The sequence below is a fragment of the Plasmodium chabaudi genome, assembly GCF_900002335.3.
Source record: "Plasmodium chabaudi chabaudi strain AS genome assembly, chromosome: 10".
In the NCBI taxonomy this organism is placed as follows: domain Eukaryota; phylum Apicomplexa; class Aconoidasida; order Haemosporida; family Plasmodiidae; genus Plasmodium; species Plasmodium chabaudi.
The window spans coordinates 975302-996777 of NC_030110.2; the positions used below are offsets into that span (position 1 = coordinate 975302).

Genomic DNA, 21476 nt, shown 5'->3' on the forward strand with positions numbered 1-21476 from the left:
ATAGTTCACAAGTGTGTTAAAAAAAAAAAAAAATAAAAATGCTTAGGAATTAACAATGTTTCATCAAAGGTATATAAAATATGCATTAAATATGTAAAGAAAAAAAAATATATACCTATACACACATTTTGTATAATGGTTGATTGATTTGGTAGTTCTTAAACTTTAAACTTTTTACTTATTATTCCTTCAACATTGTCTCTTTTTATAACCGAATAGTGCTCGTTAAAAACTTTCGATTTCATCCAATTGACAATCTGATATTCAGAGAACTTATTTTGCATAGCTGTTTTCATAAAAATATTAAGTGGTAAAAATACATTGTTAGGGTTCAGAAATTCTGTTTCATTTTCTGTACCCGATTCTGTATCATTTTGGAAATCTCTGGCAGATGCATTTTTCAAATTTTCTCTTTGAATAGTTTGTTGCATAGCTCTTCTAACGAGTTCACATAAAACTTCATGACCACCTCTAAACAATGCTCTATATCTAGCAAATTCTTTGCTCAATTGCTTTGCTACTGCAAATCTTTGGCATGAAACATATGATTCTAATAAAGTTGCAATAGCATAGTCTACATCTTTTGAAACAATTTGTTGAGATAATCTCATTTTAGCATTTGCCTCAGCAATTCTGATAATACTTTCAATATGCCTTAATGTTAATGGGTAACCACCAGATGCACTAGCTTTTTGTCTTACTCTACTGTAAAAATTTGATAACTTTGCACTAATTTCTGCATATGGGACATCTGATAAGCTAGGTTTACAATTAGTTCTAGCATAAATAATGTATTTTTGTAATAAATCTTGTGGTATTGGTTCGTATGCAGAAGAAGAAACAATTACATTTTTTAAATTTTCGATTCTTTTTTGATAATTTTGAGTATTTTCAATTTTTGGATGATTTAGTTGATGATTAGTAACAACATATTCAGCTAAATAAAAATCTTCATCAACATTAGGTATATCTCTTAAAACAGTAATTAAATCAAATCTACTTAAAATTGGATCAGATAAATCGACATTTTCTTTAAAAGTTAGTGTAGGATCATATCGACCATAGATAGGATTTGCAGCTGCAATAACTGCACACCTAGCTCTTAATGTTGTAACAATACCTGCCTTAGAAATAGAAATAGATTGTTGTTCCATTGCTTCATGTATACTAACTCTATCTTTATCTGTCATTTTATCAAATTCGTCAATAATACATATTCCTTCATCTGCTAAAACTAATGCCCCTCCTTCTAATGTCCATTCATTAGTTGTATGATCTTTTCTTACACCTGCAGTTAAACCAACAGCAGAAGCACCTTTACCTGTTGTATAAATTGTTCTTAAATTTGTTTTATGTATATATTGTAATACTTGAGATTTTCCTAAACCAGGATCTCCTAACAATAATACATTAATATCACCTCTTATAGTATGCCCTCCTTTAAAATTATTTAATATATCTTTATTTTGTATACCAAAATTACCAGATTCATTACTTTTTGCATTATTTTTATCGCCTCCTTTTTGAACACCACCAAATAATGCATATGCAATAGATGTTTTAATATCTTTATGTCCCCAAATAGCTGGTGCAATAGATGTAATAATTCTTTCTCTTATGTTTGGATCTTTTGATAATTTAATAATATCTTTAATATCATCGTCGGTTAACTCGCTTAATTGTATATCTTCTTTTCTTTCAATATTATTAGCTTCAATTTCTGTTTGTAATATTGGAAATCCATATTTGATATTTAATCCAATATCATATTTTGTTTTATATATACCTAAAACTTCAACTTCTTCACCTGGTTTAACTTTATCTACTAAATCACCAGTAACGACAACTTCTCTTTGCCTAGGTGCTCTACCCGCTGGCACAGAATTTGGGGATTCTTGTAAAGTAATTTTTTGATAATCGGTATATGCTGTTTTAATTCTATCAACAGAAAATGTAGCAGATTGACAATGTGGGCATCTTCGAGGCAATACAGGTTTTTTTCCATCTGAAAAATATATAGGTACTTCTGATAAAGTAGTATCACAAGAATTACATTTTAAATACATGACTCTTAACTTTGGTAACACATACCCTCTTTTAATACACACTCCTGTTACTTTAATTAATGTATTTAATTCTGTACATCTTAAATTTCTTAATTGTGTTGAATAAGGCCAATCCTTTAATACAACTTTACATATCCTTCCTTTATATAATTTAGGAGATATTCTATAAGCTTCAACCATTAAACATTCATGTAAAACTTCTAAAATTTGTTCAGGTTTAAATTCGATCCATTGGACTAAATTTTCACAATGAAATTGAATTAAATGCTTTGCTGATACAATTAATGTATGCTTATCATTTAATATCATCTTCTCAATTTTTCCAATATAGTATTGATTCAAATCATTCATATTTTCAGTTTCATTATCTTCTAAATGTGGTGATTGGCCAGCATTTAAGCCCATTGAATCTTTTAATGAAAATCGATGTAAAAAATAACGAAAGCATGTATCTGCAGCTTGCTGATATCTTTCATCAAATATAACATCTTTTGGATTAACTGATAAACATATTTTTGCACTTTCTAAGTTTGATAAGTCTGGTATATCTGTTTCATCTGATGATAAATGAAGATTTTCTCTTCGCTTCGCAACCTTTTCAGCAACTTTATCGAAAATATCTTCTTCTTCATCATCTCCTAAATGATTTTCTAAAGCTTTCCAAAATTTATTTTTTTGATATCTTCCTTCTTGTTTTCTTTGCAATTGTATATTTCTTTCAGCAGCTCTCCTTGCCTTTAAATTATCTTCATAATCTACTTCATCATCAATAAAATCTTCATCATATTCATCATTATCTAATCCAAGATTTCGAAGTTTTTGAATTTCTTTTTTTTCATCTTCTTCTCCAAAAACAAACCCATCATCTTCTTCAAATAAATCAGATCCTTCTAATTCTGCTTGCCTCTCTTCTTCATTTAATCTGCCTTCATCATCGAGGAGATCTTCTTCATCAATGTCATACTTGCTGGACTCTAACTCATCATCGATCTTTTTTTTATCCTAAAATGGAAAAGAGAAAAGAAAAAAAATATATATTCATGAATAAACCTGTAAGCTTGTGTGTGTATATAAGAAATGAAATTTTCATTAAACTAAAAATGTGTATTTGCTTCATGCTCATAAAATGAATAAACAAATAAACAAATAAACACATATATATAGGAATAGTGTGTGTATTATTACATCCATCTCTAAATTATAATGGGAAGATTAGTATATTTATCTTTTTGGTTTTTTTTAAAGATGATTTTCAAATGAGGTATTTATGTTTATAAATTTATATATATAATATTTTATTTTTTCGCCATAAAATCCATTAAAAATATATTCTCTCAAAAAATTATTATACTTGGATAATATATTTATTATCTTATTGCTTATTATTTCTCTTTTAGTATTTTGTTTTTATAATCTTATTATTATTATTGCTATTATTTTTACATTATTATTATTGTAACTATTTTTTATAGCTATTTTGCCAGTATGTATATATTTTTTTTTCTTTCAAAAAAATTTTTTAGGACCTCGAAAAGTGTAATAGCAACTCAAAATTGAATTCGAAAAATTTATTTAAAAAACTATATATAAAAAATAAATGTGTATGAAGATATAAGAATAGACAGTTTATTTGTGAAGTTTTATTTAATTTTTGCTTTATTATAAAAAATTAGTATGTTTTCCTATTATTATTCCCATTAATATTATATTGCTTTTATTTATTTTTTTTTTTAAGCATCGGTTTCAATGTGTTTATTTTTTTTCGTAATAATATCAAAAAGGCATAGCACTCATGAAAATGTCTTATGAATATGAATGCTAAAAGATATTATATATTCATTTTAATATGATTTTTTATAAATACATTTTATAATTTGAACTATGAAATTTTATCCTATAAAAATGTATGAGAATAAAAAATATTTATATTCTCATTTTTTTGTGTAAAATTTTTAAGCAGTGAATATTTAAAAGATATTAAAAAAGGATTCAAAAGTATATCTATTGAACACACATTTTTACTATGATTATTTTTTCGAATAATTTAAATATAAATGCTTGTTTTTATATTTTTAAACTTTGTGAAATTTTTAAAAATCCTAAATGACAGTAATTATATAAAAGTTATATGATTTTTCATGTACCAAAAAATTTGCATTATGTGTAAATAAGCAAAACATAAGAAGTCATTATCTTAGTGAAATAATAAGAAAAAATATATTATTTATTTCATATTCTATTTTTTCTTTCTTCTATATGATTATTTAAAAGGAAAATGATAGTAAAAAAAAAAAAATACGTTACATGAAAGAAAAAGAAAGAGCAAATGAAAGAAACTTGTTTATAAAACAAAAAATATATCATTTGATATATTTGTCTTGAGTAAAAAGCTATTTAATTTAAATTATAATAAGTACAAAAAATAGAATATAATTTTAAGAAGTTATGAAAAAAAAAATATATGGATGAATGTGGAATAAAATAAATTAGGGATCTTAAAATAAAGAAAAATCCAAAATAGACTTACTCTCACAGTTTTTCATTGTGTAAAAATTTAACATGTTTTAGCATGTTACCCCTTTTTTATTTTAACATAAAATATAAAGAAAAATATTTATAATTTTTTTTACAATTTCTCATAAATTCGTGTTTCTTGAAATTAATTCCACTGTTTGCTTCCAATAACTGTTAGAAAAAAATAAAATATATAAATAATTTTAATTTCATTATATCTATTGTATTACACTACACATAAGCCTTGTTATTATATCGTATTTATTTGTTTTTCTAATTTGTTTGTTATATTAATATACCGGAACAATTAATGCAAAGCTGGCAAAGAACATCATGATCACCAACTGAAAGATAAATTTTGTCCATCATATGCCTAAAACAAAAACCGTTTTTTTTTATCTTTAAATTAACTCCAATTATTAAAAAATGGAAAGAGTAAAACAAAAAAAACATACCATCCACAGCTTCCAGTATTGAACACTCGTGGTTCTAATTTTAATTGGATATCTTCTGTTAAGTTGCAGCATAATGTTTCTGCATTTTCCATAAAATAATCTTTTGTCATCACATTCGCTAGAAATAAGAAAATATGATATCAATCATTTTAAAATTATGTATTTATAGAAACATAATATTTTCTTCAATATTTTATCAACTAGGCACATAAATTATGGGCATGTACAATACAATATTTTATTTCCTTTTGAGAAAATGTCATATGATTGTTTCATAAATGCATAAAAAATAATAGAAAAAAGCTCAAGTTTATCACCTTGTCTTTTTTTAGCGGGTATGTTTTCGGGTAGATTTTGTTTTCTTTTTTTTGAAGAATTTTTATTCTTAGTATTCGATTCGGAGCTTGATGATGCACTATCATTATCATTTTCTTTTTCCTTTTTCACTATCTTATTTATTTTATCCTGTTAAATGGTATATTTATACGTATATATTAAGGCATATAAATGGAAAGAGGGAAAGAAATAGTCATATTAAATACACATGTGACCAAATTGCATATTTATTAGAAGAATTAAGTGTATGTAATCATATACTAAGAAAATTTATATGCATAGATTCAGACATACTTTGCTACTGCTTTTTTGTGGTTTTTCATTTTGTACTTCCTTTTCTTGATCATTGGTCTTTGAATCATTTTTATTTGTACAATCGGTATTTTCCTCACTACCTTTTTGTTTTTCGTCTTCCTCAAGAAGCTCTTTCAATATTTTGTTAAGGATCTCATTAATTTCTTTTTTTCTTTCATATAATGCATTTTCTTCCAAGTTAAAAATTTGTTCCAATTGTGTTCGCACATTCCTCCTGCTTATTTGACTAGCTGTTTCGATTGTAACGAACGATCTAAACAAAAAATTATGCATATATACATAAGGGTAATTGAATAAATAAAATAATTTCAATAAGTTAAAGGATTTATAAAAGAAAAAACGAAAGAAAATTTTTTAATTTGATAAATTACTTAATAGCCTTTTCTAATTCATCTGCCGTTATATCTTCAATACCCATTTTTTAATCTCAATAAATAAAAGTTAAAAGAATTTTTAATATTTTAAATCTGAAATGCTATTTAATACCTTTGATTCCCAAATAACATATAAATAGCTGTTGTATTTTTTGGAGGTGTCAGTAGTAAGAAATTTAAATGAATATTAGAAACAATAAGTATACAAAAGTATGCAAAAATAAAATATATGAAAAATAAAATAACGATGAAATAATATAATAAATTATAAGAATTTTTAAAAGCTTAGTATTGTAAATATACAAAAAAAATAAATATTTTTATAAAATATGAAAGACAAAGGAACGGGGGGAAACCTCATTTGTATATTGTTTGTTTTCGTGAATTTAAAGCACAATTTTTTTAACTACATATCTTAGTTACATTTTTTGGTTATATAAACTATTAATAGCATATCTTTTACTACATATACCATTTTAAAAAATATAGTTTACAGAAATTTATACAATTCTTTTACTTCAATTTTTTTATTTTTAATTTTTTTTTTATGATAACTCCAAACGTGCTTAAGTTTTGTTCTTTAATATGCTTAAAAAATCAATATTGGACGACTATATAATTTATTAATTTATTATAAATATATATATCTTATAATGCTTAAAATTAAAAGAAATTGTAAAGCCAAAAATACACTTAAATTGTATTTGTTTAATTATTTTGTAACATTATTATTTTTTAATGTGTAAGTATATGAACATATGCAACACATTAATGCACATTTAAAGACCCTTTTTTAAAACCAAACAGATTATTTGAAAAAATAAAAGCTTAAATACATATATTTAGCATTTTAGCTATTCATTAATATGACAAAAAATGAAAAAAGGAAATATTTAAACATATTTCCAAGCATGTATTATTTATCCCTATATAATATTTGATCAAATGTGTAATATTTAAAATAATTAGGAAAACATATTTTTAGCAACTATAAGAAATACAATTTTGATATTTATGAAACCACATATTGTATAAAATTCATAGAACCAACAATGTGTACATATCAAATATTAATATATATTATATTTCTACGATTTATTTACATATTTAATTTCGTTCTTTTAGTATAGCTTTGAATTTGCTATTTTGATTATTTCTAAAAAGTAAATGATTACACACGTATTATACATGTCATGTTTATTGTAAATTCTTAATTATTCAACTCATAATTTTCAAAAAAATATATTAGTATTGAGAGCATAAGCTAATAAGATATAAAAATGCTTTAAGCGTCTCGCAAAACGAGGGACTATAAATAAGCACACATGCATATATAATGGTACCTAGTTACAAAAGGCGATATAGGCTCTCATTTTATATATGTATTATTTTTAGATAATTAGCATATATCGATATATTCAAAGGGGAGCAAATATATGTACAGGACCAACTTTATGCCTTCCAGGGTATAGGCATTTTCATGTTTATAATTATTTTTTAAAATTAAAAATAGACTACATATATATGCATAAATACATGCACATACAGACAGAAGTGATGCATGCTATGTGTAAATATAATGGTATTTCACTAGGGTAATATATTTTCCCTATTTTACTTCTATAAAAATACAATGCTATATTTTATTAACACTTTAGCATCATGGTTAAATAGCTAAGTGAAAAGGATATTAAATAAAACCATTATGAATATTTGATTATATCTTAAGTAATGTTTTATCTCTTTATAAATAATAAATTATTAGAACATTCTGGACAAAAAACGAAAATAAATTTTTAAACCCATATTTGTTTCACTTTTTATATATTTGGAAATGTGTACTGGCTTTCTTTATATTGTTGGACTTTTAGTAGTAATTAATATATCAATATTTATAATCATAATCAAAAGATAAAACAATTATTGAATAATTATAGCTATCTAATTCAGTCAATAAAAGATTTGCGTATTTTTAATTGTACAATAATAGCATCTCCAATTGAAAAAAGTATATAAAAAATATTCTTTTATTCTTTTTAAAATAAATATATAAATATTTGTAAGATATACAAAATGTTTATTTTTGGTATATGCCATATGTTAATAGATATAAATATAATATTTAAAAAAGAAGAAAATTAAATTCAACAAATATATATTGTTTCACTTTTTTACAATAAAACTAAAATATCTTATGATACAAAAAAAAAACATAAATACTAAACACCTAATTTGCATATATATATTTTTTTATTTCATTTTTGTTTTTATTTGTATTTCCATATAAATATATAGTATATATTATATTATTATTATTTATTATTATATATATTGTATATATATATATTTATTTAGTTTATTTTATTTATTTTGTTTTTATTTAATTTTCTCTTTTCTGAAAACATATACTTTATATATAATTTTTTTGATATATTTCGTGAAAAAAATATTACCTAAAAGTAAAAAAACGTACAATATGTGAGAATGTGTGCTTTTTTTTTGTTTTTTTAATCATTAGCTTATAAAGCCTTATCATAATATGTATAACATAATATTTGATATAGATATAATATGAATGTTTTTACATATAAACATTTCTTTTGAAGAACAAAAATCCTTTCCCTTTAAAAATATGCATAAATTGCATCCACACCCTCAAGATTAGATGACTAAAATAAGATAAATAAAATATATATTAAATCGGGAATTATAAAGTTTAAGAAATATGCTAAAGACGAAGATACTAAAGAAGATGTTTAATAATACAAAAATAAGATTACACAAAGTTTAAAAGGTAAATTATGATGTGAATATATAAAAACAAATCAGAACAAAAAATAAAATATACAAAAATGAGTACTGTCGAAGACAAAATGGATATTAACCAAAACAATGTGGATTTGTGTAAGTATTATAAGAATAATAGTACTAATAATAATAATGCTTTAAAATATGATGATTATTTTTTTAGAGATTTTAAAAAAACATTTTTGAATTATTGTATTAAAGAGGATAATTATTGTAAAATATTACTTAATGATGAAAGTAACTTACAATATGTTAAATGGATTATTGATTTAATGAATTTCGACAAATATAAAAAAGAAATATCACTTCAAGTTTTATTGGGCATTCAAAAGATATGTAACAGCATATGTTTATTTTTTGTTAAAATATATATTCATATTTATATATATTTATATGCTTTACGTAGATTATATTTATCTGCATTTTGTATTATATTAAAATATCTCATTAAAAAGTATAAATATATAATTTTAAATAAAATCAGAAAATTATCAAATATAAAGAAGGTAAAGGACATCGATAAAGATGTATCCAATGTAATATTAATTCATGTAACAAAATCTTCTTACTATGATTGGTATAAAATCGAGACTAACAATCAATTCAAACAGAATGGAAAAACACATTATTACAGTCGTTTGATTTGTCCTAAACTGTATAGAAAAACACTTTTGGTTCCTACAAATAATTCTTATTTTGTTTTAAATAAAAATGGTGATATTAAAAATAATAGCAAAAGAGTGTTAATATTATTGATGAGCCATATGATGAATTATTGCCAAATCGACTATATTGAGAATGTTTATGTAATTAATAATAAAAACTATTTTAATAAATGTGAACAAACTATTAATAATAAAAGGAATAGTACAATAATAATTATGTGCATATCTAAGACAAATAGAAATTGCATAATAGTAGCTTATAATATTAATAAAAAGAATTATGTATGTGTAAAAAATATTTGTGAATTTATAGAAAAACAAAGAAGATGTTATAATACGCCATCAGATTATAAAATTATGCACGAGAAAACTTATATCAATGATAATAATAAAAATGTTAACTCTAGTAATATTAAATACTATTTAAAGCTTGATACAAAAATCAAAAATTCAGTTTTTGATTTTAGGGAAAATGAAAACCAAAGTAGTTATGTTATTTATAAGATTCCTAATAGTTTATATAAAAAAAGGGAAATCTCAAAAATGTATAATATAAAATGTAATATACTCTATGTTTATTATTTTTTTGGCACGAGACAAAAAAATATAGTTAGTGAAATATTTTATTATTCCTCTTGTAAAAACTTAACAAAAGGAATTTATTATGAAGATTTTCATTTCCTATTTTTTCTTATTAAAAAATTGTATAATTTCAGAAACCCTTTGTTGATTATATGCTTAAACAATTTTGAAGTAATAAACCTTTTTATTTCAGATTCTATTAATGATATATACTGTTGCCAAGCATTTATAAAAAAATATATTTTGTCAAAAATATATGATATTATAAGTAAAAGGGATGTAATGATTACATATTATTATATACATTTTAATTTGTCAAAAGAAAGAGATATTTATTATACAAAAATAAATAACATTTTACTAAGTATGTTAAATGGGGGGATCTGTAAAAAATGTGTTATAAAATTTTGCGATGAAGGTTATATGAAAATATGTGCAGAGTGCTATGCCATAATAACTCTTTTGAAGCTTTATGCAAAGTATTTTTGCACATTTATAAATAGTAATTTTGATTTTTCCGGTTTGTTAAATTGCAATATTAATTTTATAAATATCTTTAATGGCAATAATATTAATGATATTGTGAATAATAGTGACAATAATAATAGCATAAATTTCCATCGTTCTATAAATTATTCCAGATCAATTTTAAGAAAAAAACGAAGAAAAAATAGACACCTGCATAATTTACAAAAATACGTATATTTTATAATTTTTTACAATATTATGTTAAATTTGAAGGATAAACCTATTAAAAAAATAAATATGTTATTTTCAGAAAAAGACTCATTATATGTTATAAAAAAGTTAAATAATTATGTGAAAAAAAAAAAAATATTTATATTATATTATATATATAATAATATTGATATTTTTTTTATAAGAGTTAATTTCAAGTCAAATATACGAAGAAATATATTTTTTAAAATAATAATAAAATATATTAAAAATGTTGAAAAATTAAAAAGATATGGTGAAATTTGTTTTTTTAGTAAAATTATAAATCTTAAATTTATTCAACAAAAGAAGGCCATAAACACCTTTTTTTCCATATCAAAAAAATGCTATAAATTTAAATATTACAGTAATTTAACTAAAAAAAAATATACATATATTTTTTTGATGTTAAAATGTAATGAAAAATTATATTCAAAATATAAAAGCATGAATGTAATACGTAATGAATTTAAAGAAGGAAAATATATAGAAAATAGTGAACATTTTTTTAGTAACATATTTATGAAAACATGTATTAAACAGTGTAATAATAAAGAAAATAATGACGCTACCGCGAAAAAGACTGGAGCAGATAAAAGAAACGCAAAAGATAGTAATGATAGTGAAACGGGAAATAATGGAAATAATGAACATAGTGGGAATGATGGCGATAGTGGAAATAACAGCGGTAAAGATAAAAATAGCAACAGCAACGGTGATAATAATGATGATAAAAAAAATGATGATAAAGACAAAAAAAACAATAGAAGCAATAAGGATCAGGATAAAGAGCGAAAAAAAAAAAATGATGTGAAAAAGGGGGCACAGAAAAATAATACTGGTAATACTGATAAAGACGGAACCAACAAAACCAACGATAGTAATGACAATAAAAATAACGAAAATGATGAGCATAAAGAGGACAAAGAAAATAACGAGAATAAAGAAAACAAAGAGGACAAAGAAAATGACGAGAATAAAGAAGATAAAGAAAATAAAGAGAAAAAGGAAACCAACGGGAACCTTGAAAATCCTTGTAAAAAAAGAAAGGGAGAAAAGGGCGTAACAAGAAATAGAAGTAAAGGAAAAAATCTGAATGACAACTCTGCAAATGTAGCGGGTCAAAAAACAGATGAAGCATGCTCAATTAATGTTGATTCGCCTCTATTAAACGTTGAAAAAAAGGATCCTGTGAAAAGAAGAAAGGAAAATAAAATAGATAGAAAAAATTATAATCATGAAAAAAATGAGAAATATTCATTAAATATGCTTATTGCTGAAAATGCCCATAAAATTATAAAAAATGGAAGAGTATATAAACAGTTTGAACCTTGTCATACCCATCAAACACATAACAATTTCATGCTTAAAGAATTGTTGTGGATGAGTATTGATTTTTATGAAGAAAAAAGGTGGAAAAAAAACGTATCAAAAAGATTTAGTTATCTTACAAATACAAATTTTTATGAAAAACAAAAAAACGATAAACATTTTATATCTTCTCAAATATCAAACGATATAAAAATGTTTTGGTTTTTTGTATTAAATGAAATAAGGCCTGATTTAGTTCCAATAGATTTAGATCATAAAGTTAAAAATAAAAATGGTATAAAAAAGGACCTTTTTCGTATTATTAAAAAAAATATGGAGTCTGAAGAATGTAATTTTAAAAGTATAACAAACTGCATCAATTTAAATACCAATCAGGACGAACTGAACAGTAAACAGTTCGGAATGGTTAGTAAAGGGGAAAGAAAAAGCGACGAAAGTTGTGAAAACGAAGATACAACACCCCAAAAAACAAATTCTGGTATATTCAACAGAATATTTTCTTTGGGCATATTAAATAAAAAAAATATGACCCCCAGTCAAACAACACCAAAAAATGATAGTAATTCAAATGATTTAAACATTCTCCCAAAGAGTGACAATAATATAATTGAAGAAGATTGTCAAAACTTGGGCAGTAATGGTAATAATGAATTTGAAAGCGGATTAAAATCTTATGAAGAATGCTTAGCAAAATTAGAGAATAATGTAAATCAGCAAATGCTGAATAAATATGAATATAATAGTGAAATTTGTTATAATAATTCAAAAGATTGTAATAAAATAAATGAAATCAGTTATAAAAATACATTTTATTACAATGAAGAATATAGTGATTACTATGATAATAATAATGATATAACATATAATGCAAGATATAATGGTGTATATAATAATTATAGATATTATAATAATCATTTGGGAAATAATAGTTATTGTAACGATTGTAATTATCTCGATTTAAGTGATCGATTATACATTTATTGCTTACTTTTTATGAGTATTTCTCTAATTGAAATTAAAGAAAATATATTTTATAACATTGATAATATTTTAAATGAGGATAAAGTAACAATATTAGATGAGGAAAATGATACCCATATTTCGAAGCCAGAATATTCAAAAACATATGCGAAAGATAGTTTGGTAAATGAAGAACAACATACTATAGCAGGGGATGATAATGACAAAAATGGAGATATCGATCAAAGTAATGATAATGATAAAAATAATAATTACATGTGTAATGAAGGAATGGAAAAACATGACGAAAATATTAATTGTGATGGAAAAGATAAAATGAGTATTGAATGTAAAGAAAATGAGAATAATGGTAATGAGGGTAATGATGGAAATGATGAAAATATTAATCAGTCATGTGAAGTTGTAGAAAAAATAAATGAAAATAAAATTTTAAAAATGATAAAAAAAGAGAGCAAATACAGCATAGAATATTATAGTGATAAGCCATATAAGGAGTATAAAATTAGTCAAAATGAATATCATAAAAATTATAATATTTATGATAATGCAAATGATGAAGATTATAAATCGAATAGAAAATATAGTAATAATAATAAGAGTAACAATATGTTACCATTTATACCCTCATTAAGTAATATCGACGTAAAGGAATTAATAGTAATTCCGTATTCGTTACCACATGATAAAATAATGAATAAAGAAACAACATATAGTTTAGAATCAGAAAGAAAAATGTATGAATGGCTTAATGAAATAAAAGAAAGAAATATAAATATATATATGAACAATATGGAATCATATGGAGGCAAATCTTATCCTTTTGAATTTCATAATATAGATAATTATTATAATGATATTAATTTACCATTGACAAAATTAACTGAATATGATGAATATACCTTTTTCTTGTATTTATTCTATATAAAAAATTCACCTTATATATTAAAAAAACAAATCCAAAAAGATAAAAAAAAACGGAAACGCGATTTATCAGATATTACTCCACCAAAAAAAAGAGCTTCTAGACGTAAGCTAAAAGAAACCGGTGAAAAAGAAATCGAAATAGCTCGAGAATCTGAAAAGGTTTCAAGTATTACAGAAGAAGCTGATTCAAAGGGAATATCCGAAATCAATTTATTGCAAACCAATAATAACTCAATACTAATAAAGGGGGAAGAAAATAAAAACTTTTATAATAATAAATTAACTAATAAAAATGTAGGTGAAATAAAAAAAGAAGAATCTCAATTTTCTAAAGATCACACTGAAAAGGAAATAAAATTATGGAAAGAAAGAAAACTAGAATGGACAAATGATGAAATTAATTTTCTATTAATTTTGGCAAATACTTATATAAATTATATAAATCTCGACACGATACCACAGTTAATGGATAATAATGGGACACATATTACTACTAACAGTAATAATAATCAGAATAAATTTGATAATGATGAAAATAATAATATAACAATAAAGAACAATCTTGAAGTGGCATGCTCAACGGCTGCAATAGAAACGGTTCAAAAAGACAATAAAACCTTAACTAATGAAAATGACGCAAACAAATTAAGCAATATCAGTATCGAAACACCAAATGAATCCAAACCAGAAAGTTTGGAAAATTCCCAAAACATTAAAATGAATAATCTGAATGATTCCATTTTATCTACCGAAGGGAAATTGGGCAATACAAATATGTCAACTCCTCATTTTAAAAAAAATAATGAGAGTGATAAAGCGATTGAAGATGTAAATTATGTTTATTATATTAATTGGACAATAATATCATTGGCATTAACGTCATATAATAAAATAAATAATATTTGTGAAATAACAAAAAGTGCGGAAGAATGCCGAGATAAGTTTTTATCTTTAACAAAAGATAATAAATATAAAAATTATAATATATATAACTTACACGAAAATAATTATATTAATTCAAAAAGTAATATAGATATCAAAAAAGGTTCAAGAAAATTAAAATTTTTATCCATATTCTCAACTACACGAACTAATACGTTGATCGAAGCTTTTAACAAATATATGAATAAAAAAATTGAAAAATACAAACTAAGAAAAATGGCTCGTATCGATAAAAAAATGGAACATGGGCAAGAAGTTCTAAGGAGTAAAGGTGAAACATTAAATGGAGATAAATCAACTGATCAAACAAACTATATAATAAAGACTACCGATTCAGGAAATAGTATTTTTTGTGATGAAAGTGAGCAAAATGAACTTTCGAATAATACATTAACAGAAGAAATGACACAATCAAATTATAAACAAACTAGCATTTCGAGCAATAGTAGTAGTAAAAATGATAGTATGAGGAGTAATATACAAAATGAAATTTCTGAAACATTAAAGGATGGTTCCTTTTTTAATGATATAAGTTTAGATACGAGTATAAATAAAAAAGAAGATTTTATAAATAATTTATTCAAAGATGTTTCTGTGAATAATTATGAAACATCTGAAGATGATGCAGAATGCGGTGAAGATAGCTTTTTTAGCTATAGTGATGTTGGTTATTGTTCATCTGGGGAATTAGATAATAATAAATCCCCCATAAAATTGGAAAATATGACAAATATACTAGATAATTTAGAGAATATGGAAAAACTCAAAATTGAAAATAAAAATCTCAAAGTAAAAAAAGAAGTACATGACGATATTACAGAGGGAAGAAACAAAATTAATGATAGTTGTGAATTTTTGGATGGAGATGAGAAAAAAATATATAATAACACAAATGAGGGTGAAATTGAAAACAATATAAATGGTAATAAACCAAATTGCTTCTCAGAAGTTACAAAAGATTCAAAGATTAATATAAAGAATGATTCAGAAATTGCATCAAATAAAATAGATGATAATTATGATGATATGGAAATGCAAACTAACGAAAGTGACAATTATCAAGCAAACAGTAATAAAATGGTTAATAGCGTAAAATCTGAAATATATAAAAATGATAACGATGGATGCACACTAAAAATTAAATGCAGTGAAAATGGTATACATCCAAATAATTCTGAAAGTAATAATAGAAGTGAAAATAGTTCTTATAAAAGTTGGAAATATTCATCCAATTTTGCAGGCTCAGTTAGCGAATTAATTTGTTATGACAAAATAAAAAAGCTTTTAAATACTGTATGTAAGAATAAAAAGAATGTGAACGAATTTATATCACTATTAAAAAATGAGTATATTGTAAAAAATCCATATTTTTTAAAAGTAATACAAATTTTTATAAATAATGTTAAACCAGTTATTGGATATTATGACAACATGATAGATTTAGTAAATGGGAAATCTGAAGAGATCTATTCGAATAAAGAATATTTAAAAGATTTGTGTAAAAACAAAATAGATAAAGAATTTGTTAAATTTATAAGAAAAATAATAGAGCATGATAAAAAACAAAAAAATAAGTATATCGAAAAAATTACCAAAACAATTCCATATCAAAACAATGGTAACACTAATGAATTAGTTATACAATCTCCTAGTAATTCATATAATACTGTTAAGAATTTATCGACAAAAATTCTTAATTATGTTCCATATGTGGATGATAAAAAAAAAGGAAACATTAAACAAATGAGCAAACGATTCAATAGTAAAAATTTGGTATCACAAATATTATTAGCTGATTATATTGTTGATAAATTAAAAACATTTCCGATTAATGATTCAACATCTACTTATAATAATAAAACTATTGACGAGTTAATATCAGAATTTCACTTAAAGGCATATACAGAATATATTAATGATAATTTTAATGAAAACAATTATGTATCTAAATTAGAAAAGTCATATATCGATGATCCCTCGACAGAAATAAATGATGAATCGTCGGTTAATACAAGTTTAATTGATTTCAAAAATAAAAATGTATCAGATGTTATGAAAAATAATGAAAATGAATTAGAAGGAAAATTCGAGATAAACAAGAAGTTTTCCGAAAACTTTGGGCACCCATCATCATATGATCAAACCTTTATGAAGGAAAATCCTTTATATAACAAAGCAATAGGAGATAAAACTGAGAACAATTTCAATATGTTACCCATGCTTGGTAATAATACTCCAAATAATAAATTTGCCAATAATAATAGTAATGCGATTATTGAGAATATCCATGAAAACGTAATGAATGGTAATTTGTGTGTAAATCACGAGAAAAATATCGAAATGAATGAAAAAAATAGTAGTAATATGACTTTTGGAATATTAGATAATAATAAAAATAACATCAATATAAATTATGATAATATACTTAATAATCATATACCAAATGAAAATAATCAAGGATTAAAAAAAATTAAAAAATTAAATTCTGAGCCTTCAGTGAATTCTTACAACGATAAAACAATTGATTTGGGAAACTATACGAAGCAAATAAAGAATTCTTCAAAAACACAACCGATACGAAAGAACACTGGAACAACTAATAAAATAACGAAATATAAAACGTCAACAAATCTGTGTAATTATTCAAATAATAAGGGACGAAAAAATAATAATACTAGTAATATTGATAATAACGTTATGTTGAATTGTGCGCAAAATATAAAATGGCCATCAGCCAATAAATTAGAAGCACCTGCAAATCTAGCAAACAACAACGATGACTGTAATAATTTTTATAAAGAAGGTACTCCTGTTTTTGAACAACCACTAATTTCACATGAAGAATCAAATAATAAGCAACATATGTATAACGAAAAAATAAATTTAATAAGAAAAAAACAAAAAGGATCAGATAATAAATGTAATAATTCTATTAAAAATGTAACAAATGAAAGTTTAAACAAATATCCACCTAATCAACCATATTATCAAATGAAAAATGTTCATGATAATTATTTTAATGATAATAACCAAACACCAATGAAATTGAATACGCGTATACCTACCACTGATATAAATGTTAGTCCATCTTCAGCAATAATGTATGAGCATATAAAAGGCTCAGATATTCCTGATATGGCAAATAGAACAGATTTATTATGCAATGGGTCTCAGCCTGGAAATAATGTGCCTTTAAGTATAATAAATAGCAACTCAAGTAACAGCAACGGAATTAGTAATAGCACCATGGGTTTGAATACTAGTAGCCATCATAACAACATGGGAGGCGTGATTGTTGGGGGTATGAACTCAAGTAATAACAATCATATAATAAATAATTTTCCACATAAAAGTAGCGAAGAAGGTGATAAATATGTTCCATTTTCTTATGGAGCTTTACAAAATAATAAGTATGTTTCTCCAAGCCAAGGGAATAATCAACTATATTATAATAAAGCACCTATATATGAATCATCAGATATAGCTTCAAATAAAATTGGAGGAAATAATACAATGAATAATTATAATTCTAGATCTGCAGATATTTCATCGAATTATTTTAACTCACGTCTCATACATTCGTTAAGCAATAGTAATAATATTAATAATGCTAATTTAAATGTTGATAAAAATGGATATCCTGTCAATATGAGAGATCACATAGGAATATCAAGACGCTCATCAACATCAGTATTATATTCAGAGACAAATGAAAATAACGAAAATATGATCTTTATGAGATCAAGATCGCCTAGTAATTATCCTTCACCATATAATCATAATAAAGGAATGATGCATGATAATGATAGCCCCAAATCTTATTATGATTCACAAAAATTGCAACAACAGATGCAACACCAAACACAGCAACCTGCGCAGCAGCAATCCCAAGTAGTTAGCAACACAGATATAGTAAATAATATGGGCATGAGTACTAATAATGGTGTAGCAAATAACAAAGAGGAATTGAATAATGACCCCTCCAATCTTTCTGAGGCAAAAAACAAAAATGTTATGTATCATAATTATGCATTGAATAAATACCCAAGCAATAATGTAAAAAAATTAAGTCAAATTAATAATCAAAATGGTTCAAATATTCAACCTGGTTATCACAATATAAATTATGATCAAATAAATAATAATTATATACCTCAGAATCTAATGAAAAATCATAATGAAGTAGGATCTTCAAATAATGATAAAACAAAAATGGCTTATTATCCTACTCATCCTATTTCTAATTTTGCAAACATAAATAATGTACCATTAGAAAATTTAGATAAACACCATATTGGTTTTCCAAATGACTCTTTTAATAGAAATATAAACTATCTCAACCAAATGAATCTAGCAAAAATGGATGCAATGTCAGAAAAAGAAAATATGAATACGGGTGTAAAAATAATTGGAGAAAAACTACAACATACACAACAATCGATAAAAAATAATATCCAACACAATGATATACATAATCCTATCATAGAAAATAATTTAGGGCAATCAAATTACCCAGTTAATATGATTAACGGTGGTTCACTAAGTAGCTCAAGTAATGCCATTATCGAGGGAACTCCAAATAATGATACTAATGCTGATGCTAATAATCATCATAACTTATCTCCTATACCATCAAATTCCATGCAACAATCACAAATTAATATCGACCAAAATAGCAATTATTTACCCAATGGGCATGAAAGAGATCCAGCAAGTCGCATGCAATTTACCCCTAAGGGATCTGCTATGCCAGTTGCAAATCAACAAAATATTAATATAAATAATCAAGGTATTAAATATAATGATGTGAATCCACAGAATATAAATCAACCAAATAATTTAAATTCATATATTAACCAAGTTAATTTTATTGTTCAAGTATTAAATAAGAAAAAGGGTAATCAAAAAGATAATATACCATCTAATATAAATCAACAAAATATGGGGAAATATAGTGTAGACCAAGCAGTTGTTAATAATTTAAATTTGAAACAGGGTAACTTTGCGAATCCGAACTTAAGTCAACCACATAATAATAATGTCATGCAAAATGGAAATAATAATAATAGTAATATGGGATTATCTGCTTATCACACACCAGCAAATATAAATTTGCAAAACATAAAATCGCCAATAAATGATAGCAGTATACCAAGTATGCTCAATATGGGTATGAGAAACAGTATATCTAAAAATATTATGCCAAATATTCCTCCAAATAATGTATTCACGAATAAAGATGTGATTCAACAGAAAATACTACAGCAACAACAACAGCATAAAATACAACAAGAATTAATTCATAAACCTCATAACGATAAAGATAATCCAGTAAATCCCCAGATACAATTTTCTGAAGAGCAAATGCAGCACCAAAAATTATTGCAAAAAATGAAACAAGAACAATTGCAAAAACCGTTACAACAAATTCATCCACATCAAATGCAAGCACACAACATGAATCCACAACAACAGATGCCTATTCACCCAATGCAACAAAAAATGCAAGCTTTACAAATACAGTCTCTTCTAAAAGCGCAACAAATGAAAAAGCAATTACATCCAAGCCAATTACAGCAACAGCAATTACAGAAGCAGCAAATACAACAAAAATTACACCCACAGCAAATTCATCCACAACAATTGCGGTCACCACAACTACCTCAACAGCAGCTAACACCACAACAAATGCAACAAATGAAAATGCATAATATGCAACTCCAGAAGCATGAAATGAAGAAACATATGGAACAGTTGCAAAAAAAAATGCCATATAATCAACAAAAACTACATCAAATATATAATTTGCAACAAAATATTATAAGTAATGATGAACAAAATGATAAAAAAAATATGCATCGCCAAATTAGTATGGGTATAAACCCCCAAATTCAAAATATGCATATGCTACAAGCAAAAAATAACGATGAATTAATTTCAAAGGAAAATTTAAATAATAATTTAAATGAAAATCCAATATATGCAGTAAATCGAAAATTTTCAAATAATTTAAATAAATTTAAAAATCCTGATAATTTTTTCCCTCAAAATTCCTTTCATTCAACTCCACCATCAAATAAAATGGATGTAAAAGATATTAGAAGTATGGGAAATAAAACATTAATTGAAAATAGCATCGTATTAAACCCTTCTCAGAAAAGAACAGATATACCTAATAATAATATTAACCCTCACATGTTACCTATTAATATGGCATCATATAATTCTCAAAATATGCAATGTAAAATAAATATTAATAAGAATAATAGCAATTCACAAGAAAATAATAATTGTTGATTGTATTCAATACTTTTTTAATAGACAATATAAAACACCCAATTTATGTATGCGCATATAAATTGCGTATATTACATATGTCCTTACGTTTGTAATTCTCAATACTATGATGATACATAACTTATATGCGAAGCATTAAATGTTTAACATGTGCTAAACATAGATTAT

The 21476-nt window shown here is 24.4% G+C and overlaps 3 protein-coding genes across 3 annotated transcripts; 1 reads left to right on the forward strand and 2 right to left on the reverse strand.

Annotated features, from left to right (window-relative positions):
* Positions 1-158: 158 nt before the first annotated feature.
* PCHAS_1025700 (DNA replication licensing factor MCM2, putative) lies at positions 159-3257 on the reverse strand (the record flags this gene model as incomplete). Its single annotated transcript, XM_016798396.1, has 2 exons — positions 159-3068; positions 3252-3257. The coding sequence occupies 2 exons, from the start codon at positions 3255-3257 to the stop codon at positions 159-161; spliced, it is 2916 nt and encodes a 971-aa protein (XP_016655609.1).
* Positions 3258-4725: 1468 nt separating this feature from the next.
* On the reverse strand, positions 4726-6104 carry PCHAS_1025800 (conserved protein, unknown function; the record flags this gene model as incomplete). Its single annotated transcript, XM_016798397.1, has 6 exons — positions 4726-4751; positions 4880-4953; positions 5036-5153; positions 5353-5500; positions 5666-5939; positions 6058-6104. 6 exons carry the CDS (start codon positions 6102-6104, stop codon positions 4726-4728), a joined length of 687 nt encoding a protein of 228 aa, XP_016655610.1.
* A 2808-nt stretch (positions 6105-8912) lies between these two features.
* On the forward strand, positions 8913-21308 carry PCHAS_1025900 (conserved Plasmodium protein, unknown function; the record flags this gene model as incomplete). Its single annotated transcript, XM_736322.2, has 1 exon — positions 8913-21308. One exon carries the CDS (start codon positions 8913-8915, stop codon positions 21306-21308), a length of 12396 nt encoding a protein of 4131 aa, XP_741415.2.
* Between the last annotated feature and the right edge of the window lie 168 nt (positions 21309-21476).